Raw genomic sequence first — 27,705 nt, 5'->3', positions numbered from 1 at the left:
GGCGGCTGGGGGTGGGGGTGTCTCAGGCTGCCCTCAAGCCCCACCCCTGCCTTGTGACATGGGGCCCCCAGCTCTCCTCCTCTTCAGAGACCCCACCCTGGGCTGTGGGGGTCTTGGTGGTCCCAGGCAGTGGTGGCTGAACTCACGTCCTTCCAAGACCAGACGACTGTCCCTGCAGAGGGCAGGACTTTGTTTCTCTCCAGAACCTCGCTGGCCCCCATCCCTGCCGCCTCTTATTGGCTGGACTTACGGATGCCTGCTGTCAGTAGGCCTGGGGCGTCCGGGCCCTCTGGGCCCATCTCCCCCTTTATGAACAGGCTCAGCCCCCAAAACGCAGTGACCCCAAGCCCTCCGCCCTCTCCTTAGGCTAACGCTCTGTCCACTGCCGGCTGGTCTGGGGCCCCCGCTGTGCTCCTTGTCCACTCATGGTTCTGGCGGAAAAGGTCACAAAAGCGTGGCGGCCTCAGGCCTCAGCCTGGGCGAGGGCCTTCTCTACAGGGTGGGGTCCCGTTTCGGGTGGCGGAGCCGGGCGGCAGCGCCCATGGTGTCTGCAGAGCCCAGGCCACGTGGCCCTGCCCTTTCCCGGCTGGCACAGCATTCAGGTCTCGCCTTGTTTCCCAGGAAGGGAAGCGCGTGCAGAAATGGCATCGCCACCCGCGGGTGGCCGAGCGGGAAGCGCTGAGGCAGGCCTCGAGCTCACGTCCCCTTCCTCGTCCTCCGCAGCCCCCCCTCACCACATGGGCCTGGGGAGCCCTGGGCGGTGGGCCGGGTGCCACCCTGCTCCTGAGCACAGTGGGGAAGGAGGCACTGAGTGGCTGCCTCTGGCAGGCCTGGGGCCACCCCCTCCGCCAATGCCCAGCTCAGACCTCGACTCGGAGCCCCGGGTTTGGGGGGTCCTCTCGGCCCGCGTGGCCCCTGTGAGCATGAAGAGGGCTCCCAGCTGTGCTCCTTTGTCCCCTCGGCCTGAGTCCAGAGCCTGCCGGCAACCCCGCCCCCCCTTCCTGGGCCCCCGGTTTCTCCTTCTGCTTTGGTTTCATGCTTTTGTGTATAAACAAACAGATGTAAATCAACCAACTAGAACACCAAGGCACAAAGAGGACTGTGGATAGGGACATGCAGGGAAAGCCCCTGCAGAAGGTTCCAGCACGTCCCCTCAGGCCACGCAGGCACCCTGACGCTCCCTGGCAGCTGGCGGCGGCCCCCCCCCAACCACCTTCCACAGACCTCAGCCCACGCGCGTCCTGGGCCCCATGCCAGAAATCCTTTTATTCTATATTCTCCCACTTCTACTTCATGTGCATTTGGAAGGAGAGATTGAGAGAGAGAAAATGCTATTTGAATGAATGAATGAACTGTTGACACTGTTCTCTGGAAAGAAAGATGGATGAAAAATCTGCAATGCCAGTCAGTCGCACATAGATTTTTCCGAGGGGGTGGGAGAGAACTTTCCTGAAAGGACTTGGCTTTGAAACATTAAGTCAAACAACTGGAATTGGCAGGGGGACAGCTCTGGAGCAGGGCGAGCCTGAAGGACTGCCGGCCCAGTGCACCGTTCCAGGGCGGGGAATAATGAGCTCATTCAGAGCTCCTGCATGCGGGGGTCCTCTAATCCAGAGGGGTGGTGCCACTGAGACCCTCGGGCCTGAACTGAGACCCAGATCCCAACTCAGCAGAGGTGGCCAACGCTGCAAAACGAGGCCTGGGAACCAAGTGAACAGTGTGTCGGGAGACGGGCAGAAGGACTCGCTCCTTCCTCACTAACAAAGCAAGGAAGTGTCAGAGAAAGGAAACCGCCAGGCCAAGCCTCGATTGGCAATTAAAGCTGCAGAGAGGCTCTGTCCACCCCTCTGAGGCCGATGCACATTCGCACTTAGATCAGGGGTCCAGCGTCTCTGTGCCCTTGGCAAGGGGGTTGGGCCGGGCCCAGCGTGCCCCACCACAGCTTCTCTGCTTGCTCTCCTGTCGTGGGCTCGAGACTGCGAGCTGCGTCGAAGCCACTTTGCATGGCTGAGCCCCCATCACCCGATTCAAGCCAGGTTCCAATTTTCGTTGACTGGACGTTCTGGAGTCGAGTCTTGGATGACGGGCACAGATTGATGCAGTCTTTGACAGCTTCTGTGCCTGGAGCAGATAAAAAGTTAGCATCTGCAATGCATCGCTCTGAGCCACCAAAGGGCCTTGCAGCTCAGAGGTGCTTTATAGAGGAGAAGGTGCCAGCCCCACCCAACCCAGCTAATGCCAGGAACACCTGGGCCTTCCCGCGGACAGATGGGCCCAAAGGCGGTGTGTGCGGCTCGCGCCAGGGGAACGTGGGTCGGTGGGGACCCGGACACGGCCCGAGGGGAAGCTCTGGTCCTTGAAGGTGACCGCCCCGCCTTCTCTCAATGGGTTCCCCGCAGGAGGCACCACGGCACCCTGCAGTGCCCAAGCTGACTGCACCCTGGGGCGGGGCCTGGTTTATGGACACTTGCATGGTTATAAATAACCAGGCTTCCCTGGCAGCACAGCTGGGCAAGAGGCGTCTGATCCGCCATAACCTTTGGCTCTTCCTCCCTCGGCTCCAGGTCCCACGCGGGCACTGTCCCTGTCCCTCCCCAGGCCCGCGTGGCCTCTGTGCCCCCACGCTGCTGTCATGGCAGGGCCTGATGAGCTAGAGCCAGCCAATATGGATCTTTTCTGTGTGTGTGCAGACTTTTATAAAAACTTGTAGTTTTGTTTTTTTTTTAAATTAAAAAGTAGAGATGGCTGCCCCAGAGAGCAGTACTAAAGGCCGGCAGGGGCCCCTGGAGGCAGCTAGGACCCAGGTGACAGGGCTGTGCCTGTGGCCACCCCTGGCCAGGACTGTGCCTGTTCGATGGCCCACGTGCCTGTTCGATGGGCCTTGTTTTCTCCCCGTTGGCTCTCTGCACACTGAGCACCTGAGTGTGGACTCCCTGGGGGGCGGCGGGAGCGGGGGGTGGGGACGAGACGCACCCTCAAGCTCACGGGTCCACGGGAGGGTGGCGCTGCCGCCGTGGGACTGCATCCTGCATCACACTCAGTCCCTGCTCGGGCGGCTGGGGTCCCTGCGACTTCAGGGGCTTGGTGTCCTCCCTGGCCCCTGGGAGGAACGCGATGACTCAGCAAATAGTTCTAAGCTATTTTTTTTTTAAGTCCAGGGTGTGTCCAGCCACACTTGAGAATAAACAGCCAGAGTGGAAGGCGAGGGCAGCAGAGACGGGGGGGACAGGGGACAGAGGTGACAGAACAGGGGCAGGCAGAGCAGAACACAAACCATAACAAAAATTATTGATGAATCGGATTATCTGCCAACATGAAATTTTAACTCGATAACTCACCACAAACCAGGTGAAGAGATGAATCACAGAAAGGGAGTAGGTATTTGTAATTCGTGCAGCTGATAAAGTCGTTTCAAGAATGCATAAAGAATGATTACAAATCAGTAAGAAAATGACAAGCAATGTACAAAGGATGTGAAGAGAGAATCCACCAAAAGGATCCTTGCATAGTCACCAAACATTCAAAATAGTGTCCAAATCTCACCAACAACAGAGGAAATGTGGATTATATTAAAACAAAATGTAGTTCAGTGGTAGAATTCTCACCTGCCATGCGGGAGACCCAAGTTTGATTCCTAGTCCATGCACTTCCCAAAAAATAACAAAAAGCAAAACAAACAAAAAAACCCCAGCAAAACAAACAAAAATTCAACAAATGGTGCTGCAATAATGGGATACTTACATGGAAAAATAATGAAATGTAACCCCACAATACAGCATACACACACACAAAAAAATGCCATTACCCAACCCTCAGATTAGAAGTTTTAAAAATCTCACAATACCAAGAACTGGCAAAGATGTGGACAAATGGGATTCTCTTCCTCTGCTGGTGGGGCTAGAAATGCACCACGTCCAGCCCCCGCCCCCAGCCAGGGGAAATCAGGAAGGCCAAAGTTCCAGGTTTGCTCTGAGTCTCACTGGCCTTCCCTGGTGATAGGAGCCACCCGAAGCCTCTGCTAAATGAAAGAATAAATTCCAGGGCCCAAAACTCAGACCTGTGTGGAGAGACCTGGTAATAGGTATATTTAATAAGCCCTACTAGGTAAAGCTTATTATCTGGCAAGTTTGGGGGAAAGTGTCCTAAGTAAAACCACACATTTTCACAAGGAGACACACCCAACACCATCACTGCAGCATGAAAAAATTTGGAAAGAACTTTAAATGTCCATCAGCAGGAGACTGGAATGCAAATGGTGGGGCCGACATAGGTTGAAATACTCCAGCATAATGTCGGCCTCCCTTCTGGCCAAGTCTGAGAGGCTGGCAACCCACAAATTTCCAAAGAAATAGGCTCAGTATATGCTTTTCCTTTGTTGGCGCCATGTTGCACAAAGACAGTTGCGGGAACCTGGAAGAGGTTTGGGGCTGTGATTTAAATACCTTTCCAAGGAGTTGCCTAGTTTAATAAAAAAGCATGAATGGCTGGAGCTGGCCAGTTCTGATGGTGGGGGGTAGGGTGGGGGCTGCCCAGAGCAGAAGAGCCTTCTGCAAAGAACACTCCATACTGTTCTATGAGCTGCTCCCCCAAAGAAGGCTTCTGTGCTCACACTTATTTGGAGAGTTACAACGCGTATTAACTTCTGCCTGGGAAGTCCTGCCTTCAAGACATTTCAGCGCAGACCCAGTTCCAGCTACTGCGGGTGTGGAGGCGGGAGGGACCCAGGCCTCCAGGACACACATGCTTCACCTCTGGAACCTTCAGCACATGCCTAATGCCGCCCAGCATTTCCCGAACTTACCTGCCCATGGTACCTTCCCATGGTACCCCCTTCCTGAGAACCCCCCTGGCCCTCAATCACGGCCTCTAAGCACTCTGACCCTGGGTGGTGCCAAAGAGAGACCAGCACTCAATGACACAAAGAGTTATTTTTACCGAAGATCAAACCCAAGGTGTGTGACCCACTTGTGAATGCCCAGTGGGTGCTGGGCTGCGCAGGGCAGTGGGGCTTGGAGGAGAGGGAAGCAGAGACCCTGCCCTCCACTAGCGTTAGATGTGGGTGAGAAGTGTGAGTACCCTGTGGACAGTGGCCAGGTCCATGCCCCTGCTGGGTCCGTGCCACCAGGGCACCCGGCCTGCAGCAGTTTCACTGTGTTGGGGGGACACAAGAGGACCTCCAGACCTCCCACCTCTGCCCAGGTGGGCTCCCCAGTCCCGGTGCCCATCCAGGCTGAGCCTGGTTTCCCCAGTGGGGACATTGTCTGTGTCCTGCCTCCCACTGGTCCATGAGGTCCTGGAGGACAGGAGCTCTGTCATGGCTACTTCTGCACCCCTGTGCCTATCCCAGTGCCACCCAAAAGAACCCCTGCAGAATAAATGGATGGAAGAAAGGAGAAATGCATGGGGTCCCAGAAACATTTGGGCTCTGGAGTGGGACTCCCAGGTCCATGCCTGCTGCACCCTTGCTGTCTGAAGCCCATGCCATGCCTGCACCCCAAGGGTTCACGGGCATGTAGGGACCAGCAGGGCCACTTCCGAAGGTGGTCCTGGGGCGTGTGTGGTGGAATGGGGGCAGCCCGCAGCCCTAAGCCCTACATGAAAACAGCAGCCCCCGCTGGGAGTTACTCTTCTTTGTTCTATTCTCCACCTCCACAGCCCTGGGAAATGGGGGAAGGGAGGCTCTGCAAAAACCTGCTGGGGATGATGGCATCTAGGCGGGGCTTGGAAGGGCAGTGGAGCTAGGACACATGACCCTGGGAGGAAGACCACACAGGCATGTATGTGCCCTGGTGTGTGTGCTCCAGGTGTGTGCATGCCCCAGTGTTTGTGTGCTCCAAGGCATGTGTGTGCTCCAGTTGTGGCAATGCTCCAGGCACATGTGTGCCTCAGGTGTATGTGCCCCAGGTATCCATGCCCCCGGGTATGTGTGTGCCCCAGGCATGTGTGTGGTGGGCCATGTCTCATGCCTCAGAGACAGGCCTCAGGGCTGGTGGCCATTAGGTCAGGCCTCCAGGCCCCTGTGCCAGGGCGCTGCACTGAGACACTGGGGATCGGGTCTGCCCGGCTTCTGGGGAGAGTGGCTGAGACAGAGGCCAAGGGGTTGATCCGCCAACTCTTGAAGGCATCAATTTCCTGCCACAGGCTTTCACTAGGTGCCCACTATGTGCCGGTACTGGGGACACAGTGACCAAGATGGCGTGGCTCCTGCCTCAGGGCTGCACAGGTGTGTCTGGGAGACCCGCCTCAAACGGATGGCCACGAAGTGAAGTCATCAGTCGTTGGTCCTGGGCACAGAGCAGGGCCACTGCCCCAAGGAGAGGATGGTGTGTGTGTGTGTGCAGTGTGCATGTGAGAGTGTGAACATGTGTGTGTGGGAGTACGTGTGTAAGTGCCTGTGGGCATGCACGTGTATGCCTGTGTGTACACGTGCGTGAGACCATGCACATGTGTGCATGCCTGAGTGTATATGGAAGTGGGAATGCGTGTGGGGGCACAGGTGTGTGCGAGCACACACGTGTGGAGGGAAGAGCGGGTTGCCGTCTCAGCCCTGCTCAGGGCTGGTGCTCCCCCAGGGGACCCTGAAAACTGGAGCTGGGTCTCTGGACAGCGTCAGGAGTGACAGTTTATGAACCTAATTAACTTTTTCTTTGGATCAATAAAATCTCAGCGTGAGCGCATTCCAGGGGCAGGTTCCGCTTTAATGGGAAGGTTAGACAGGGGACAAGGCCACATGGGTGGGCTGCAGTGGGGAGGCCCCCATGCCAGGGGGTGGTGGGTGGGCTTGGGGCGGGTCCTGTCTCTGACTGGCTGGAGCCTGGGTGCCACCTAGGTCCCAGGACGCAGAACGGAGGTCAGGAGGCTGTGCCCAGGACCGGGGTCAGGCGGGGCAGCCACGGCCTGGCAGGACATGCACCTGCCTCGCTCCGGCTTCTCCTTCTCTAAAGTGGGACGACAATGACGCCTTCTTCCCAGGTCTCAGGGATAGGAGGATGAACCGCATCAGCACAACGCTTGGCACAGGGATGGTCGCTGGGCAGTTATGGTTCTTACTGAAACTCAAAGCCCCGTCCCTGTTTTCTTGCTTTTCTGCAGCTGCTGGGTGGGCAGGACATGGTCCCTGGGAGCTCAGGGTGACAAGTCCCCAGGCGCACCACGGGGACTGTCCACCGAGGAAGGAGGCGGCGGGTGGCGGGGTGGCAGGGCAAGGCATGCGGCTGAGGGCGGAAAGAGCCTGATGGGTGCACAAGCTGTGGGGGCCAGGAGCCCCTCCACCGTGTCCCCCCACCCTAGCATGCCCCCGCCTTTCCACGCGGCCTCACCTCTCACACCAGCGCTTCATGTTGGGCGGAGTTCTTAAGGGTTTTCTTTAAATATATTTCTGGGGACACTGTGTTTTTACTCTTGTCCTGCAGTTATTTTACACGCGCGTGCCCTGTGGGCAGTAGAGGCTCCGCATGAAGTCACCCCTGGCAGGTCATAATCCTGGCTGCCCAGAGGGCAAGGCGGTTAAGCACACAACCCTGGGCCTTCGGACAGCACCGGCGATGGATCAGGCGGACCCGCGGCTCCTTAGGCTGCCCCTTGGCTCCACGGAGTGCTGCCGGCCACCCCGCTGGGTGACACCCAGGGCCGTACCTCCCCGCGGGCCAGGGGGCCTCCTGCAGCTGCCCTCACCCCAAGCGCCTCAGCCGGGCACCCCTGCCTGGACCCAGAGCCCCTCGCCTGCCATCCAGAGCCTGCTGGGCTGGGCACACCGGGTACACCAGGCACACCGGGCACACACCAGGCACACACTGGGCACACTGGGCACACACTGGGCATACCGCATATACCAGGCACACCATGCATACCAGATATACCAGGCACACCGGACACATACCAGGCACACTGGGCACACCAGACACACACCGGGCACATTGGGCACACAACTGGCACAACATACACCAGGCACACTGGGCACACCGGGCACACCCTTGGCAACAGAGCCGGCACGCGCTCTCTGGAGGAGTCTCGCGCACTCACCCTCGCACGTGATGGCTTGGGGGGTGGGGGTGTGGAGGAGGGAGCCCCTGGCCCTCCCAGGGCCCAAGCCTGGGTGTGAGAGCAGAGCAGACGGTGCCATGAAGTTGGAGGGGGTGGGCGATGTGGGGGCGGTGCTGGGGAAGCTGGGGCAGTGGTGGGTGGGCACAGGAGGGGGCGAGAGGTGAGGGGGGCGCGGGAACGGGCAGCTGGGGCCAGCCCCTCCTCCACCATTCACCCACCAAACGCCCAATGCGATTTCACCCTGACCCTGGCTGGAGGTAGCAGAGAACAAGCAGAGGGGACCCCTGCCTCAGGAAGCAGGCACCGTGGGGAGAGCAGTGAGGGATGGGCAGAGCGAACGGTCACAGGATGTGCGTTCTAGGAGGAAGGGAAGGCAGGGCCCAGCGGAGAGAGCACTGGGGACGGCAGGTGGAAGGAGGGGCACCGGGCAGAGCCAAGGGAGGGGCTAACCCTCAGTCCCCAGGGGGAGGGGCAGCAAGAGCAAAGGTCCTGGGGCAGCACCTTGAGGCCAGGGAGGCTGAGGTGGGCGGAGGGAGGGGAGCATGGCGGGGAGGAGCAGAGGGGGCAGAGGTCATGTGGGGCTTAGAAGAAGGTGTGACGGGCAGCTTGGTGCCAAGCGTGGCGAGGTTTTGAAAGTCTTGGGCAAAGGGGTGTTGTGATGCCACTGAAATTTTGAAAGGACTGCTCTGGCGGCTCTGTTGAGAACGGACTGGCATGGGGCGAGGGGGCATCAGGGAGATCCCTGGAGCTGCAGCGGCAGAGCAGGTGGCAGCAGAGAGCAGCGTCGGAGCTGGGGTGGACCTGGAGGGGGAGCTGATGGGATCCAACGATGGAATATGGGGCGCGTGTGGGTGATGGGGGGCGGGGGAAGGTAGAGAGTGAGTGAGGGAGTGTCGGGGCAGCCCCCAAGACCTTCCTGTGACCTGAGCAGAGGGTGGACGGACAGTGGTGCGGGCAGGGGCGGCGGCGCCTGGGGTGAGGGCAGGTCTGCAGGGTGGGGGGGTGGGGGGCAGGAATCAAGGGCACTTTTATTTTTTTCCGTTTCGGGATCATTTTAAATGAGGAAAGAGTACAGCGTTCTAATAGACACTTACCAGCTTCCCCTAGTGATCAAAACTCCAAACTTCACAACCATGGTACAATACTCCGACTGGAAATCAGAACCTCCCTCGTCCCCAGGCCCCTTCCACACTGCATCCGGCACCCTTCCCTGCTCCCTCGGTCTGAGGCCTCGGGCGCCCCTGGGCGCTGGGGAGGGGCCTCAGGGCTCAGGGCCGAGTGGATGGGCAGGGGCCCTCCCCATAGGACTGGGGTGCGCTTGGGGCGAGACACGAGGTGCTCACCCTTCTCGGCGCGCCTCTCGGGGTGCGGGCCCTGGACCTGGTTGAGGTTATGGGACGGCTCTGCTGGTCACGGGGGTGGGGGGACAATTTGAGGCTGGACAACAACCCCGTTTCCGCTCGAACTTCTGAAGGGAGCGAGCAGCTGGCTGAGCAGCTGGCTAAGCCCGGGGTGTGCGTGGGGCCACCAGGGCAGACATGAGCCCTGGAGGCCAGGAAGGGAGGCACCCAACCCCGAGGCTGACCCAGACGGAGGACGCCCCGGAAGCGTTCAGTTCTGGGGTGAGAGCACAGGGTCCCCACCTCAGCACCTTGGTGCAGATCCATCCCTCCGCCCACCACTTCCTCCCGCAGGCCGGCACCGGACTCAAACGCTGTTCCTTGGACCACAGGGGGAGGGGTCTGTACCCTGCCCCCCACCCCCACCCATCGGTCTTTGGTAGTGGGCGTGGTCCAGGGGTAGAACCTGGCCTTCCGCGGAGCCCGCCCCCCCTCCGCCCAAAGAGGGCCCCAGGATTGCAGGACCAAGGATAAGCCCCCCGTGTGTGAGGGCAGCACCGGGGCTGGGGTGGACGGGTCCACACACACGTGCCAGCCCCACTGCTGGCGAGCCTCAGCCCACGGCGCGGCCACAGGTCGGATGTCAGAGACGACTACCTTCTGGGTGGCAAGAAAGGTTTTGGCAGGTGGGTCTCATCTGCTTGTCCTGAGGGCTCCACGCGTATGCACACACACACAGGCACACACGCACACACATGCACACTTTATCCGGCAGGAGATGGCGCTCACAGGTTGTCAGGAGGAACAGTAGGGGTCTCACGCCCCTGTGCCAGGTGTGACCATGGACACAGCTCTGCGCTGCCTGGTGTCCCCGTGGTGAGGCGCGAGCCCTGTCGGCAAAGCAGAGGCAGGACAGCAGCTTTGGGGCGTTCCCTGGGGAGTGCCCTGTGTGCCTGGGGGACGAGGCTGGTTGCCGGTACCCAGGCCTCCAACTTGGACGTGGGCTTCTTCAAGACTTAGAGTCTGGGGTGCAGGAAACCACAGTTGGGGAGTGGGGTGAGGAAGCCGCCAGGCTCCCTCCTGCCTCCGGGTGAGCCCCCCTGCTGGGCTGGCACAGGGGATCCAGAGCCCCATGATTCCACGAGCTCCCCCCTCGCCCAGCTCAGCAGTGGCCGGGGCTGGTGGCCACACGACCTTCGTCCACTCCACAGGAGGAGACAACTGCCCCGGCTTTCTGGGAAGCGGGGGCGGGGGCAGGGGGTCTCAGAATTGAAGCTATGAATTCCCTTTCACTCAACAAGTCTGTTTCAGGAAGTTTATTGGAAAGCAATAATCAAACAAATAGACAAAAATTTCTGTTTGTGCTGAGATCCCATAAAACCCCAGACAAGAATTCTGCCACTGAACCACCGTCGCACTGCCCAATATAAAAGTTTTACACCCCGAAGAGCTCAGGATGGCAAATATCAAACAGTACCAGGTCATCTCTGAGGAGTGTGATTATGAGCAGAAGTCCACTTTCTAGTCGACACATTCTTCATTTTTCGAAAAAGATTTTCTGGAGATTTTTCTGCATCGTTTTCTACACTCTGTCCTAGCAACCAGCACCTCCTGTCGGGCCACCCTGCGTCCACCCTGGCCTCCTGTGATCGCCTTGGCCAGGGGGGCCTTTAAAAGCCAGACGACAAATGGCGCTGCCCCTCGCCTGGGACCTCGCGAGGCCCCGGCCCCTCTCCCCACCCGGTGCCCAGCTCCCTTCTGCCCCCGCACCCCCGGCCCCCACCCCCGCCTCCTCTGGGCTGTCCCCCAACGCCCGGCATGTGTCGACACGAGGGTCTTTGCAGGGCTGCACCCCCACAAGGAAGTCGGCCCCCGTGTCCTCCAAGCCTCTGATGAAGCTGCACCACCTCGGCGAGGCCCCCAGAAGCCCCCGAGTCCCACTCACAGAGCCCCCTCCCTCAGCGGATGCCACGCGCCTTCCCACCCGCAGCACGGTCGCTGCTTTCCTGTCCTTGCGGTCTCCCTCGGCTCCTTCAAGTCCCAGCCCCCCACCTCTGAAGCTGTGTTGGAAACTGGGTCACTGCAGGCGGAGTCGGCGCACACGAGGCCATCCTGCAGCAGGGTGTGCCCCGGATCCGGCACGCTGGTGACCTTCTAAGAGGGGGAGAGGGACCCAGATAGACGGACCGACACAGAAAAGACGGCCGGGCAACCTCGGGGGCAGGGACGGAGCTACGCCACAAGCCAAGGAACACCAGGTCCGGCCAGAAGCCAGCAGAGAGGTCGGGAAGGGATCATTTCCCCACATGTTCGGGGGGCAGCGCGGCCCTGCCCAGTCGTTGTTCTCAGAAGTCCCTCCAGAATGGTGAGAGAATAACCCTCTGTGCTTTACGCCTCCCGGTTCACGATGCTTTGTTACGGCAGCCCTAGAAGCTAAGGCACTGATACTAGTTTCTTCCTTGTCAGCTGTAAAGCAGAGATAAAAGCGGTCAAACAACACTCCAGGCTGGAGGTCAGAACGTGGCTGCCTCTAAAGGAAGGGTGTTCTAGTTTGCTAACTGCCGGAACGCAACATACCAGACACAGAATGGCTTTTAAAAAGGGGAATTTAATAAGATGCTAGTTTACAGTTTTAAGTCCGAGAAAATGTCCCAATTAAAACACGTCACTAGACTACATGGGACATGAAATCCAGGGGGAAAGTCCCTGGCAATGTGAGAGAGGACTCCCAGGGATGAATCCACACCTGGCACTGTGGGATCAACAATTCCATCCTGACCAAAAGGGGGAAAAGAAGTGTAATAAAGTATCAGTGGCTGAGAGAGTTCAAATAGAGTCGAGAGGCTACTCTGGAGGTTGCTCTTATGCAAGCTTCAGTTAGACATCGCTACCTATCATAACCTCCAACCCCCAACCAGGACCATTCCAGCCAATCCTAAAGAACACTTAGGGCAATATATAAGATTTCAAAAGGGTTCCGTGCACTAGAGTAACTTTCCAGAAACCTACAACCTCCAGATGGCTCCCTGGTCCAGATAAGTCCTGAAACCTAGCCCAGCCTCTCCAGAACATCAGATAGTTCCATCTCCCTACCCCATATTAGTGACAAACCCCTTCAATATTAAAAATTCAGAATTGCTATAGCCCAAACAACACTAAAGAGAGGTATGGAAAGATCAAAGGTGATGGTGGAATTATACATAGAAAATAGACTTAACAAATGAATATGAATGCTGAATCTTTAAAATGGTATCTCTTTTAGTCTCCAGTATTTTAGAGCAGCTAGAAGTAAGAACCTAAAATTGTGAAAGTGTAACCCATGTCAAAGTCTGAAATATGTTCTACAACTAATTATGGTGCTGTGCTTGGAAATTTATAGCTTTTTTTGTATATATGTTATTTTTCACAAAAAAAGAAGGAAAAAAAGTTGATTGTGACGAGAAAAAAATATTTAAGCCCTCTAGCCTCCTATATTCTGGAGCAACTAGAAGGAAAAATCTGAGAGGATCGTATAGTAGCCCATGACAAACTATGGGATCTGTCCTGTAACCACTCGTTGAAGAGTGCTTTGAAAACTATTGCTTTTTTATTTCTTTGCTTTGTATATATGTTATACTATACAATAAAAAACGTTAGAAAACAACAACAAAAAACTAACACTGTGTGTGAGGAGGTATAGGGGAACTTTACTTTCTACATGATGTTTCTGTAAATCTACAACTGCTCTAATAAAAAATTTAAAAATTAAAAACAAACAAAAGCCCCCGGGGCTGTTTTCAGGCTCCAGCGTGGTGGGCGGGGCTGAAGGGCGTGGGGGCAGCGGGGCATACTGACCCGGGCAAGTGGTCTTGGGGCTCCAACACCCACGGCAGGGGCCTCAACTGCAGCGACACGCATGCTGCTTGTGGCGAGTGGTGAAGCAGGGCTTGGAAGATCCCGAGGACGGTGGGCAGAGCCCCCCGGTGGGGTCAGCAGCCTCTGTCTCCCAGCATAGTGCCCCCCCAGGAGTCAAGCAATTGAGGAGGGACCCCAGGGCCCAATAATGGCTTCCAGGCCCCGGACACGGGCAGGCCCCGGGCACTTGTGGGGTATATGATGCCATGTCCCTCTGCGTGACCTGGGGGTGCATTTGCCAGCCCGGCCAGGCTGGGGTGTCACCAGGTTCAGCCACACCCGTCCCTGGGTCTCTCCTGCTGAGATGCCCACAGAGGGCACAGCAGCTGCTTACCACGACATGGCAGGGCCAATGCCCGCCAGACCCACTTCCCCTGGGCCCTCTGCGAGCTGCAGGGGAATCTCTCCAGCTCTGGCTCTTCCATGTCGTCAGGCTTCTGAGCCTGCTTTTCTGCTCACACACAGCAAGGAGCCTGAGGCAGAGGCATCCTGCAGCCAGCTCCCAGCAGGGACCCGGGCCGGAGTGAGCTGGCAGCCACACTGTCACAGCGATCTTTGCCAACTTCCTCAGCTGCCTCCCGGCGACCTTGAGCAAGGGCAGACCTCGGCACGTCTCCGGCTGCACATGGGGACAATAGGCGGGCATGTCTTCCCTGCCCAGCAGAACCGGATGTGCCAAGAACTGGTTTCAGAAAAGGACCTTGGAATCCCCGGAGGATGGTGACCACACAGGAAGTGAGGCAGGGGCCATGCCACCTCCTGGTCAGCCCCCTGAGAACTGTCCCCTTCCTAATGCAGTCCCCAAAGGACACTGGGTCAGATATGTACCCTAGGCTGGACGGTCACCAACTTAAAAATAGTACCCTAAGACTACATGCAAAATCCAGAAATCCAGTTTGACTGGTTCTCCTCCGCTATTTAGATAGAAACCTGCTTCAGTAGAGGAATGTCAAGAAGTGAATTCTAGGGCTGCTGATGCGCACAGGGAGCCCTGCGATTGGACTCCTGAGCAACAACCAGTGACGGACGGCAAGGAAGACTGGTTCTTATTTCTGCAAGTTGTTAAAAGTGAGCAAGCAAGCAAATCAAATCCTCTATCTCAACCCAAAAGTATTTCCAAGGGGAAGATGTGCCCTCTCAGGCTTGTTTCTCAGCCTGCTGCAAGCAGCTGCAGGTGGGGTGGCTGGACAAGGGAAGCCCCTCCATCTCAGGTGGGATTCACTTGTTGCCAGTCTTCACATTTGGAAATGTCAGAGCACAGATGCATTGCAAATGCACGAAGCTCAACACAGATCACGGGCTGGGTGAGGAAATGGGCTGGGTAGTGACATGGGCCCGTGATAGCCACTGCTCCTCCTGCCTGGGCACTGAATTACAGTTGATTGTTGCACAGGTGTGTCTGGCCCCTACCAGCCATCTGCCCTGGAATGTGTGTGTCAGGGAACTGGATGCAAAGCTACCCTCAGCAAAGTGGTCAAAAGCTGATTTCAGCCGCCCTGGCAACTCAAACCCTGGAACACAGAGCCACTGTCAAATGACTTGCCAGGAACTTGGTGGACCCTATAAGTTCCCAAAGCACAGGCGTTTTACTTTGCTCCTATGGGTTCTTTTTCAAATACTGTGTTGGTTTCCCAGCTGCTAAAACTAGTACCATACAATGGGTTGTGTTAAAGAACAGAAATTTGTTGGCTTAGTGTTTTGAAGTTCGTAGAAGTCCAAAATCAAGGCATCAGCAAGGAGATGCTTTCTCTGCAAAGGCTGTGGCATTCTGGGGCTGGCTGCCGGAGATCCTTCGTCCTTGGCTTTTCTGTCACATGGCAGTACACACGGCAATGTCTTCTCCTTTCTCCTCCAGGCTCCACTGACTTTGGCTTCTCTCCATGACTCTCTCTCTCCCTCTCTATCTGACTTTTACTCTGCTTATTAAGGACTCCAGTATTCTGGATTAAAGCTCAACCTGATTCAGTGGGCTACCCCTTGGCTGAAGTAACATCTTCAAGACATCCTATTTACAGTGGGTCCATACCCACCAAAATATGGACCAAGACAAAGAACATGTCCAAACTGGGGTACACAATTCAGTCCTCCATAGTCCACCCGCTATAGCCCTAAAGACATGTTCTTCCCACATGGAAAATACATTCATTCTAGCACAACACCCCTAAAGACTTAAGTCATTTTAGAACAATGCTAACTAAAGTCTCATCAAAATTAGGCACGGGCATGGCCCATCCTGGGGCAAAATTTCTCTGCCTGCTGGACATATCAAGCCTAGAGAACAAGCTATATGCTTCAAAAATATCTTGGTGAGACAGGCATAGGATAAACATTCCATTCCAGGAGGGAAGAACTGGAAGGAGAACAGGGGTCATGGGTTCCACGTAATTCTGAAACCCAGCAGGGCAAACTCCATTAGATTTCAAGGGCTGAGAGTCACTGTGAACTAAGCTTTGTTCTCTGGGCCTGCTGAAGTGCAGCCTGACCCCTTTCAAGTGCCTGCACAGCTGCCAGGTGCTCCACGAATGCTAGGGCACAGGCCCACCTTCTCTGAGCACAGGGATGGTGGCCAGGCCTTCCATGAAAGCTGGGGCACAGGCCCCTCCCTAACTGAGCATTGGCCCCACCATCTCTGCACCAGGGCACAGGTCTCACCATCTCTGCATTCTGGGGTGGCAGCACTCTCCCTGAATATTGGGGCCCAAGGCCCACCCCTCTAAGCGCTGGAGTAGATGGTCTGCCCCCTGCACAGGGGTGGACCGACCCTTTCCACATATGGGTAGGTCCACTCTCTTGGCGATCTTTTCAGTCTAGACCTTTACTTCTGTGGTTCTGCTCTTGAAGTCATTCTTCCTTCAATTTGCCCCTTCTCTGTCCCTTTCAGTCCAGGCTGGCAGTGGTTCTGCTCATAAAAACTTTGCAGAAAACTTGTCTGTTCTGTGTACAGTCCACGAGATTCCAAACTATCACACAAAAGAACTTTCCACAGATCTGTCCTAGATAATTGCATTTTCACTGAAATGGCTCATTGGATCCCTGTTCAGCTGTGCCCTCTTTAGCAAAGAGTTGTTCCATTAAACCCTCACATGGAGCCCTGTCCTCACGTCCTGAAAGCTCAAGGAGATCCCTGATAGAGCCACTGCTGGCCCTTGTCTCAGAGCACACTATCTTGATATTCTGAGAACTTTCAAAACCACCAATTTCAGTTTCTTCTGTGCTTAAGAGTTTAATTCTCAGCTTATCCCTTTCCTCTCTCATTTTACCATAAGCTCTTAGGAGAAACCAGATTGCACCTTCTCAGCTAATTATCCAAGTTCATCACTGTCAAGTTCTGCCTTCTATCCCACATTAGAGTACAATTTTGCCAGGTCCCCTGCCACTATGTAACAAGGGTGTCCTTTCCTCCAGTTTCCAGTAACACGTCCATCATTTTCTTCCAAGACCTCATTGGAAGTACCTTTAATGTCCATATTCCTACCGCCCATCCCTTCAGAGCAATCTAGGCCTTTTCTATTTAGCACCTCACATTCCCCTAGCCTCTACCCATCTTCCAAAACTTCTTCCACATTTTTAGGTACTTGTTACAGCAAACATTGTCTTAGTTTCCCAGCTGCTAAAATGAGTACTGTACAATGGGTTGTCTTAAACATTGGGAATTCATTGGCTCACAGTTTTGAGGCTAGGTGAAGTGCAAAATGAGGTGCTGGCAAGGGAATGCTTTCTCCCAGCAGACTGTGGCATTCTGGAGCTGGGTGCTGGAGATTCCCGGTCTTTGGTTTTCCATGGCAGTGCACATGGTGGAGTCTCCTCCTTTCTCCCCCAGGTTCTGTTGACATCTGGCTTCTTCCTGTGGCTTCATCTCTCTCTGGCTGGCTCTGCTGATAAAGGACTCCAGAATTCCAGATTAAAGCTCAAACTGAGGCCAGCCTTAATGGAGAGAACACCTTCCAAGGCTCCTAATTACAACGGCTCCACACCACCAGGATGTGAACCAAGACCAAGAATATATCCACACTGGGGTACACAATTCAACTCGCCTCAAAAATATAAGTTTTTCCATGATAAGATAATATAATCATATGACACATTTGGAATTTAGAGATAAGAAGAAAACACTACCCACAATTCCACAGCACAGTGCGCTGTCCCACCCCAGTGCCAGCACCCTGTGCTGCATCTGCCATCACCGGGGAAGCAGGGGCTTGTGTCCCTGCCACCCACCCAGAGTAGGGGTTCAGCAAACATCACAGGAAGAGCGGAAGGAGAAGAAAGCACCTGTGTTCAGACAGACAGACCAATGACAGGTCCATTTCAACCCGTAATGGAACCTCAGTGGGCATCTGGGCGTGTTGCCATCTAGTCTCTTTCACCCACAAAACGGGTTCACACCAGGGCTGTAAGCACACCTGGGCGTTAAAGCTTATCACCAGCTCTGTCCTTTCAGATCATATCATAAGTATTTAGCTGATGGCTACATGCAAAGGTTTCCCCCCTCCTCTGCCCTCATTGCACTGTTTCTTTCACCAACTTTTTATTGTGAGATAATTGTTGATTCACATGCAGTTGTAAGAAATCTACAAAGTGTACCTTTTACCCAAGTTCCGGAAACGATAGCGCAACATCACAATGAAGGTATCAAAATTGATGCAGTCAAAATACAGACCATGCCCATCCCGTGAGTGACTCTTCACAGCCACACCCACTTCCCTCTCGACCCTCTCCTTCCTTATCCTCTGGCAGCCATTAAGCTGTTCTCCAATTTCTATAATTTTGTCATTTCAAAAACTTTCTACAAAGGAAATCATACCATATGTAATCTTCTGGAATTGGCTTTTTTTCACTCAGCAGAATTTCTGGAGACCCATTCAAATCATTGCATATATCAAGAGTTTGTTTCTTAAGATGCTCAACTTTCCTGGCTATTAGGGAAATGCAAACCAAAACCACAATGAGATATCATCTCACACCCACCAGAATGGCCATTATCAATAACACAGAAAACAACAAGTGCTGGAGAGGATGTGGAGAAAGAGGCACACTTATCCACTGTTGGTGGGAATTTCAAATGGTACAACTGCTGTGGAAGGTAGTTTGGTGGTTCCTCAGGAAGCTAAGTATAGAATTGCCACATGACCCAGCAATACCATTGCTAGGTATCTACTCAGAGAACACGAGAGCAAGGACACAAACAGACATTTGCACACCAATGTTTATAGCAGCATTATTTACAATTGCCAAGAGATGTAAACAGCCAAAATGTCCATCGACAAGAGAAGAGTGGCTAAACAAGCTGTGATATATACGTACAATAGAATATTATGCAGCTGTAAGACAGAATAAAGTTATGAAGCACGTAACAACATGGATGTACCTTAAGGACATTATGTTGAGTGAGATTACCTAGAAACAAAAGGACAAATACTGTATGGTTTCACGGATATGAACTAACATTAATGAGTGAACTTGGAGAATTTCAGTTAAGAACAGAGGTCCTCAGGAGATAGAAATAGGGTAGATATTGGGTAATTGGAACCGAAAGGATTCAGATTATGCAATGGGACTGATTGTAAAAATTCAGAAATGGATAGCACAATACTGCTTAACTGTAATACAATAATGTTAGAACACTGAATGAAGCTGAATGTGAAAATGATAGAGGGAGGAGGCCCGGGGGCACAAACGAAATCAGAAGGAAAGATGGACGGAAGACTGAGAAGGTATAATCTAGGAATGCCTAACTGTATAATGATAGTGACTAAACGTACAAATTGAAAAATATTTTTGCATGCAGAAGAACAAAGGAATGTCAATACTGTAGGGTGTTGGAAATAGATGGTAATCAATATTTTAAAACTTTAACTTATGTGTGAGACTAAACCAAAAATGTTTATTTGGAACAAAATTTATATTTTGACCAGTGCATTTCCTAATATAAACTATGTGGACACCATAAGTACATGGAACCTTGAGTAGGGTATGAGATTTTGTAGGTTTTCCAGAGTGATTTGAACAGTGAATAAAAAAAGTATTTGCAAAGTCCTCTTGGGGGAATGGTAAAAAAAAAGGGGGAAAATTCAACTTCCCCAAGTGGAGAATTCTTGATATTCTCACAAGCAGTGGGGACAACCACAGCAATAGGCTGAGCCTCCAATCTTGGGGTTTGTTCATAAGAAACTTAACCCTGCAAAGGATAGGCTAAGCCTACTTAAAATTAGGCCTAAGAGTCACCCCCAAGAGAACCTCTTTTGTTGCTCAGATGTGGCCTTTCTCTAGCCAACATGACAAGCAAACTCACTACCCTCCCCCTCTCTACCAGGGATATGACTCCTAGGGGTGTGGATCTTCCTGGCAACGTGGGACAGAAATCCTAGAATGAGCTGGAATTCGGCATCAAGGGATTGAGAAAACCTTCTCGAACCAAAAGGGGGAAGAGAGAAATGAGACCAAATAAAGTGTCAATGGCTGAGAGATTCGAGAGGTTATCCTGGAGGTTATCCTTACTCATTAAATAGCTATCACCTTTTTAGTTAAGGTGTAATGGAGAGGCCGGAGGGAACTGCCTGAAACTGTACAGCTGTGTTCCAGTAGCCATGTTTCTTGAAGATGATTGTATAATGATATTGCTTTCACAGTGTGACTGTGTAATTGTGAAAACCTTGTGTCTGATGCTCCTTTAATCTACCTTATTGACAGATGAGTAGAATATATGGATTAAAAATAAATAATAGGGGGAACAAATCTTAAAATAAATTTAGTAGATTGAAATGCTACTGATCAATGAAAGGGAGGGGTAAGGAATATGGTATGTATGAATTTTTTTCTGTTTTCTTTTTATTTCTTTTTCTGAATCGATGCAAATGTTTCAAGAAATGATCATGATGATGAATATGCAACTTTGTGATGATATTGTGAATTACTGATTATATATGTAGAATGGAATGATCATATGGTAAGAATGTTTGTGCTTGTATGTTGTTATAGATAAAATAAATTTTAAAAATAATTAAAAAATAAAAGAGTTTGTTTCTTTTCATGGCTGGCTTGTATTCCAGCATATGGAAACACGGTGTGTTGAGCCATTTACCTGCTGAAGGACATTTGGGTTGTTTCCAGTTTGGGTTATTAAGAATAAAGCTGCTGCCTCTTTTGTTGCTCAGGTGTGGCCTCTCTCTCCAGCCAACACAACAAGCAAACTCACCACCCTCCCCCTGTCTACATGGGACATGACTCCCAGGGGTGTGGACCTTCCTGGCAATGTGGGACAGAAATACTAGAATGAGCTGAGACTCAGCATCAAGGGATTGAGAAAAACCCTAGAATGAGCTGAGACTTAGCAGCAAGGGATTGAGAAAACCTTCTGGACCAAAAGGGGGAAGAGTGAAATGAGACAAAGTGGCAACGGCTGAGAGATTCCAAAGGGAGTCCAGAGATTATCCTGGAGGTTATTCTTACGCATTGAGTAGATATCACCTTGTTATTCAAGATGTAATGGAGAGGCTGGAGGGAACTGCCTGAAAATGTAGAGCTGTGTTCCAGTAGCCATGTTTCTTGATGATGACTGAATAATGATACAGCTTTCACAATGTGACTGTGTGATTGTGAAAACCTTGTGTCTGATGCTCCTTTTATCTACCTTGTCAACAAATGAGTAGAACATATGGAATAAAAATAAATAATAGGGGAACAAATGCTAAAATAAATTTAGTTTGAAATGCTACTGATCAATGAAAGTGAGGGGTAGGTAAATTTTTTTTTTCTTTTCTGTTTTTATTTCTTTTTTCTATTGTCTTTTTATTTCTTTTTCTGAATTGATGCAAATGTTCTAAGAAATGATGAATATGCAACTAAGTGGTGATATTGTGAATTACTGATTATATATGTTGATGTTTTATTTGGTTTGTTAAATTTTTTTTAATCAATAAATAAATTAAAAAAAGAAAGTCATGAGTAATCAGGAAAAAAAAAAAGAATAAAGCTGCTATGGACATTCATGGGCAGGTTTTGTGTGAATTGCCCATAGCGCAATTGCTGAGTTGCATATTTAATTTTCTAAGAAATTGTCAAACTGTTTTCCAGAGTGGCTGCACCATTTTACATTTCCACCAGCAAAGCCTAAGTGAGTAGGATTCTCAGAATCCTTATTAGCACTTTGTGTTGCAACTATTTTTATTTTAGCCATTCTGATAGGTAGGTAGTGATAACTTGTTTTGGTTTTAATTTGCATTTCCTTGATGACTAATGTTGAACATCATTTCATGTGCTTATTTGCTGCCTGTATAACCTCTTTAGCAAAACATTCATTTACTTTGCCTGTTTTCTAATTGGATTGCTGGTTGTTTTTTCTGTTGAGTTTAAGGGTTCTTTAATGTTTTAGATACTAATTTTTGCCGGACATGCAGATTGCACATGTTTTCTCCCAATCTGTAACTTGTCTTTTCATCCTCTTAACAGGCTCTTTCACAAAGCAAAAGGTTTACATTTTGAAGAGAACCAATTTATCAATTTTTCCTTTTATGAGTCATGCTTTTGTTGTCAAGGCTAAGAACTCTTTTTCTAGCCCTAATCCCTCCATATTTCTCTGATGTATTTTTCTAAAAATTTTATAGTTTTATGATTTACATTTAAGTCCATGGTCCATTTTAAGTTAATTTATGTATAAGGTACGAGTTTTAGGTCGAGGTTTTATATATATGCCTGTGGATGGACAATTTGTCCAAAATAATTTGTTGCAAAAGGCTATCTCTCCTCCATTGCATTGCTTTGCACCTGTATTGAAAACCAGCTTGGTAGTTCTCTATTCTGCTCCATCCTATCACTACTACACTGTCTTAGTTATGCTAACTGTATCATAAATCTTGAAATCAGGTAGACTGCTACCTCCCCCTTTATTCTTCTTTTTCAGTTATTTTAGCTATTCTAGTTATTTTTAATTTCCATACAAATTTAAGAATAAGTCTATCAATATATACATAAAATTTTGCTGGGATTTTGATAGGAATCAAATTACACCTGTTTATTAACTTATGGAGAACTGATATCTTTACTATGTAGAGTCTTCCAGTCCATGAACATGGTATAGTTCTCTCCATTTACTTATATCTTCTTTGCTTTCTTTCGTTAGCGATTTGTAGTTTCCAACATACAATTCCTGTATAGGTTTTCTTAGATTTCCACCAAAGTATTTCATATCTTTGGAGTGATTATGAATGGTGCCGTATTTTAAATTTTGGTATACACAGGTTCATTGCTAGTATCTTTATAGATATTATAAAGATCTACATTACACTGATCTTTATATGTTGATGTATTCTGAGACCTTGTGGAACTCATTTATTAGTTCTAGGAGGGCTTTTTGTGGTTTCCTTGGGATTTTTTATATAGACAATCATGTCATTTGCAAATAGGGACAGTTTTCTTTCTTTGTAAGCTTTTAATTTCCTTTTCTTGCCTTATTGCACTGGCTAGTACTTTCAGTACCATACAGAATAAGAGTAGTGAGAGGGAACATCTTTGCTTTATTCTCAATCTTAGGGGGAAAGCATGCCAGTCTTTTGTCATTAATACAATGCTAGAAGTAGGTTTTTTTGTAGATGTTATTTATGAAGTTGAAAAGACTCCCGTTTAGTCCTAGTTTTCTGAGTTTTTATTATGACTGGGTGTTGAATTTTGTCCAATGCTTTTCCTGTAACAAATGATATGATCATGAGATTTTTCTTATTTAGTTTGTTAATATGGTGGAATACATTGAATGATTTTCAAATATTGAACCAGCCTCTCATCTCTAGAATAAACTCAAATTGGTCATGGTTATAATTGTTTTTATATACTGCTGAATTCTATTTTCTAATATTCTGTTAAGGAGTTTTACATTTATATTCATGAGGCATATTGGTGTGTAGCTTTGTTTTTTTGGTATTTTATTTGTCTGGTTTTAGTATTAGGGTAATACTAACTTCATGAAACAAGTTGGGAAATGTTCCCTCCTATTCTATTTTCTGGAAGAAATTGTGTAGACTTGCTATTAATCAATATGGTATTGATAAAACCATCTGGGCCTGTTCTTTTTTTCAGGAATTTTAAAAGTATAAATTTAAGTTCCTTAATAGTTATAGGGCTATTCAAATGATCTATTTTACACTGTGTGAATTGTAGTCATACGGGCTTTTTGAGGAATTGGTTCATTTCATCCTAATTGTCAATGTGCACAAAACTGCTTATAATATTACCTTAGCATCTTTTTGATGTCTACAGAATCTCTGGTGATGTTTCCTGTTTTATTCCTGATGTTAATCATTGGTGTCTTCTTCCTTTTTCTCTTTGTTAGTTTTTTGAGAGGTTTTTCATTTTTGGTGAAATTTTCTAAGAATCAGCTTTTAAGTAAAAAAAAAAAAACTTCTCTCCAAGATTATCAATTAATTATATACCCCTATCCTTTACTGTGGACACCCCTTTGCAACATGAGGAAGTCAGAACAGGCATTGCCGAAAGATCCCTATAGATTAGAAGAGGGATTAATGGAGAAGGAAGAGGTATAACCAAGAAAACGGGATTTAACAGATGATTACAGCTGATAAATCACGATATTGATGCTCCTTCTGGCCTTCGGTGTTTTGGAGTAGCTAGAAGGAGGGATCTGAGATGGGGGAAAGTTAGCCCATGACAAACTCTGGGCTCTGCTCTGTAACTACTTGTTAAAGCATGCTTTGAAAATGATTGCTTTTTCCTTTCTCTGCTTTGTATGTATGTTTTATTTTACAATAAAAATGCTTTAAAAAATAATAGGCTTTATCTTTTAGAACAGTTTTAGTTTTACAGAAAAATGGAACAGATGGTACTGAGTTCCATATTACCCCCACCCACCACTCCCTGCCCACAACTTCCCCTAATATTAACATCTTGCATTAGTATGGTACATTTTCTACAATTAATGAACCAAAACTGATGCATGATTATTAACAAAAGTCTATACCTTATCCTGATTTCCCTAGTTTTCACTGATGTCCTTTCTCTGATCCAGGATCCCATCCTGAAAACACTTAGTCATCACACTCCTTAGACTTCTCCAGTTTCTCAGCCTGTCTTTGTTCTTGATGACCTTGACAGTTTGGAGGAAGACTGGTCAGGTGTTTTGTAGGATGCCCCTCTGATGGAATTTAGTTGGATAGTTTTCTCATGATTAGACTGGGGTTGTGCCTTAAGGGGAGGAAGACCACAGAGGTCAAGTGCCCTTCTCATCACACCTTACCATGGGCAGACACTACCAACGTGATTTATAACTGTTGATGCTGACCTTGATCATCTGGCTTAAGTACTGTCAGGTTTCCCCATTCTAAAGTCATTCTCTTTTCTCCCTTTCTGTACTGTGCTCTTTGGAAGGAAGTCACTGCATAGAGCCCACACTTACGTCATGGGGAGCTCTATTCTCCTTTCTTTAGGGTAGATTATCTACGTAACTTATTTGGAATTCTTTTGCATCCATTTATGTCTTCTTCCCCACTTTATTAATTTATTCAATCATTCATTTATACCAGTATGGGTATTTTTTTTTATATACTTTGGGTTATAATACAATACTTCTTTCTTTATTTTATTGCTCAAATGATTCCAGCTTTGGTTACTGGGAACTCTTTCAGTTCGCTCCTGCCATTGGAGGAATTTTTTTAAGCATTTTTTTACTTTCTGGCACTAGGAGTGACCTGCATATTTCCTGTCCCTGTCTTGGAATCATCTGTTTCTCCAAGAAGCTCTGAAAGAACTAGATTTTTGTTCCATTGATTTTCTCTATTAAATTTCTGTTTTCAATTTCATTGACTTTTGCCCTTATCTTTACTCTTTTCTTTCTTATGTTTGCTTTGGGTTTGTTTTGTTCCTCTTTTTTTCTGGGTTCTTGAGGTGGGAACTTCAATTGTGGATTTGGGACATCTCCTCTTTTTAAAAAATGTAACCATTTAGTGCTATAAATTTCCCTCTTACTACTGTTTTAGCTGCATCTCATAATTTCTGATATGTTGTATTTTCATTTCAATTCAGTTCAGTGTGCTTCTTTTCTTTTACTTGAGACTTCCCCTTTTTGACTCATGGATTATTTACAAGTGTGCCGTTTAGTTTCCAAATGTTTGGAGAATTTCCATTATATATTTCTGTTATTGCTTTCTAGTTGGATTCCATAGTAGTCAGAGAACATACATTATATGATTTCAAGTCTTTTAAATTTGTCGAGGTGTGTTTTATGGTTTAATCTATGGCCTATCTTGGTATATTTTCTGTGAGCATTTGAAAGAATATATATTCTACTGCTGTTAGTGGCACTTTCTATAAATGTGGATTAGATTCTGTTGGTTGATGTTGTCGTGTTCTTCTATATCCTAACTGATTCTCTGTCTCACTGCAGAAAGGGGGGGGTGTTGAAGTGTCCAAATATAGTTGTAGATTTGTCAATTTCTCCTTTCAGTTCTATTGGTTTTTGCTTCACATATTTTGCATCTCTGTTGTGTGGTGCATAGACACTTAGGATTGCTATGTCTTCTTGGTGGAATGACCATTTTATTTTTATGCGATATTCTTCTCTGTCCCTGGTTATTTTCTTTGTGCTGAAGTTTGCTTTATCAGACATTAATATTGAATTCCTACTTTCTTTTGATTAACATTTGCATGATATATCTTTTCTGTCCTACTTTCAACCTATCTGTATGTTCTAGTTGCAAGCTGCCGGAATGCAACACACCAGAGATGGATTGGCTTTTAATAAAAGGGGATTTATTTCATTAGTTCTTCAGAGGAAAGGCAGCTAACTTTCAACTGAGGTTCTTTCTTATGTGGGAAGGCACAGGGTGATCTCTGCTGGCCTTCTCTCCAGGCCCCTGGGTTCCAACAACTTTCCCCGATGTGATTTCTTTCTGCATCTCCAAAGGCCTGGGCTGAGCGAGTGCTGAGATGAGGTATGCTGAGCTGCTTGGGCTGCGCTACGTTGAGTCTCTCATTTAAGCACCGGCCAATTAAATCGAACATCATTCATTACAGCAGGCACGCCTCTTAGCTGGCTGCAGATGTAATGAGCAACAGATGAGGTTCCCGTACCATTGGCTCATGTCCACAGAACTAGGTACCTTCGCCTGGCCAAGTTAACAACTGAATCTAACCACCACACCATATCATTGTATTTGAAGTGATTTTCTTTATTTAACATACTTATGTTAGGACTTAAATTTGCCATTTCACTTTTTCTTTCCTGTCTCTTATATTTTTCTCATCTCTAGTCTCCCTGTTTTCTTTTCCTGACTTTCTGTGAGTTTCTTGAACTTTCTTTAGAACTCTTTTTAATTTATCTATAGTGTTCTTTTTTATTAATTAACAGAAAAAAAGAAATTAACCCAACATTTAGAAATCATACCATTCTACATATGCAATCAGTAATTCTTAACATCATCACATAGATGCATGATCATCGTTTCTTAGTACATTTGCATCGGTTTAGAAGAACTAGCAACACAACAGAAAAAGATATAGAATGTTAATATAGAGAAAAGAAATAAAAGTAATAATAATAGTAAAAAAAAACAAACAAACAAAACAAACAAAAAAAACTATAGCTCAGATGCAGCTTCATTCAGTGTTTTAACATGATTACTTTACAATTAGGTATTATTGTGCTGTCCATTTTTGAGTTTTTGTATCTAGTCCTGTTGCACAGTCTGTATCCCTTCAGCTTCAATTACCCATTATCTTACCCTGTTTCTAACTCCTGCTGGACTCTGTTACCAATGACATATTCCAAGTTTATTCTTGAATGTCGGTTCACATCAGTGGGACCATACAGTATTTGTCCTTTAGTTTTTGGCTGGACTCACTCAGCATAATATTCTCTAGGTCCATCCATGTTATTACATGCTTCATAAGTTTATCTTGTCTTAAAGCTGCATAATATTCCATCGTATGTATATACCACAGTTTGTTTAGCCATTCTTCTGTTGATGGACATTTTGGCTGTTTCCATCTCTTTGCAATTGTAAATAACGCTGCTATAAACATTGGTGTGCAAATGTCCGTTTGTGTCTTTGCGCTTAAGTCCTTTGAGTAGATACCTAGCAATGGTATTGCTGGGTCGTATGGCAATTCTATATTCAGCTTTTTGAGGAACCGCCAAATTGCCTTCCACAGTGGTTGCACCATTTGACATTCCCACCAACAGTGGATAAGTGTGCCTCTTTCTCCGCATCCTCTCCAGCACTTGTCATTTTCTGTTTTGTTGATAATGGCCATTCTGGTGGGTGTGAGATGATATCTCATTGTGGTTTTGATTTGCATTTCTCTAATGGCCAGGGACATTGAGCATCTCTTCATGTACCTTTTGGCCATTTGTATTTCCTCTTCTGGTAGGTGTCTGTTCAAGTCTTTTTCCCATCTATAGTGTTTTGAGTGTATTGTTTTGTAT

At 48.8% G+C, this 27,705-nt stretch overlaps 1 protein-coding gene across 2 annotated transcripts in view; it reads right to left on the bottom strand.

Moving 5' to 3' along the window:
• Window positions 1–27,705, bottom strand: part of LHPP (phospholysine phosphohistidine inorganic pyrophosphate phosphatase) — a 143,764-nt gene that overhangs the window by 16,943 nt on the left and 99,116 nt on the right. The window contains exon 7 of one of the 2 annotated variants that reach the window (XM_077126343.1): window positions 1,271–2,121. The exons of the other annotated variant lie outside the window; for it this stretch is intronic. Coding sequence (XP_076982458.1) covers window positions 2,028–2,121 — 94 coding nt within the window. The 3' untranslated portion in view covers window positions 1,271–2,027. Of the gene's footprint in view, window positions 1–1,270; window positions 2,122–27,705 lie in introns of those variants that run through there. 2 annotated transcript variants of the gene reach the window in all.

The sequence above is a fragment of the Tamandua tetradactyla genome, chromosome 13 (assembly GCF_023851605.1).
Source record: "Tamandua tetradactyla isolate mTamTet1 chromosome 13, mTamTet1.pri, whole genome shotgun sequence".
NCBI lineage: Eukaryota > Metazoa > Chordata > Mammalia > Pilosa > Myrmecophagidae > Tamandua > Tamandua tetradactyla.
Note: the sequence above shows the minus strand (reverse complement) of the source record. Positions and strands in the feature narration are given on the sequence as shown.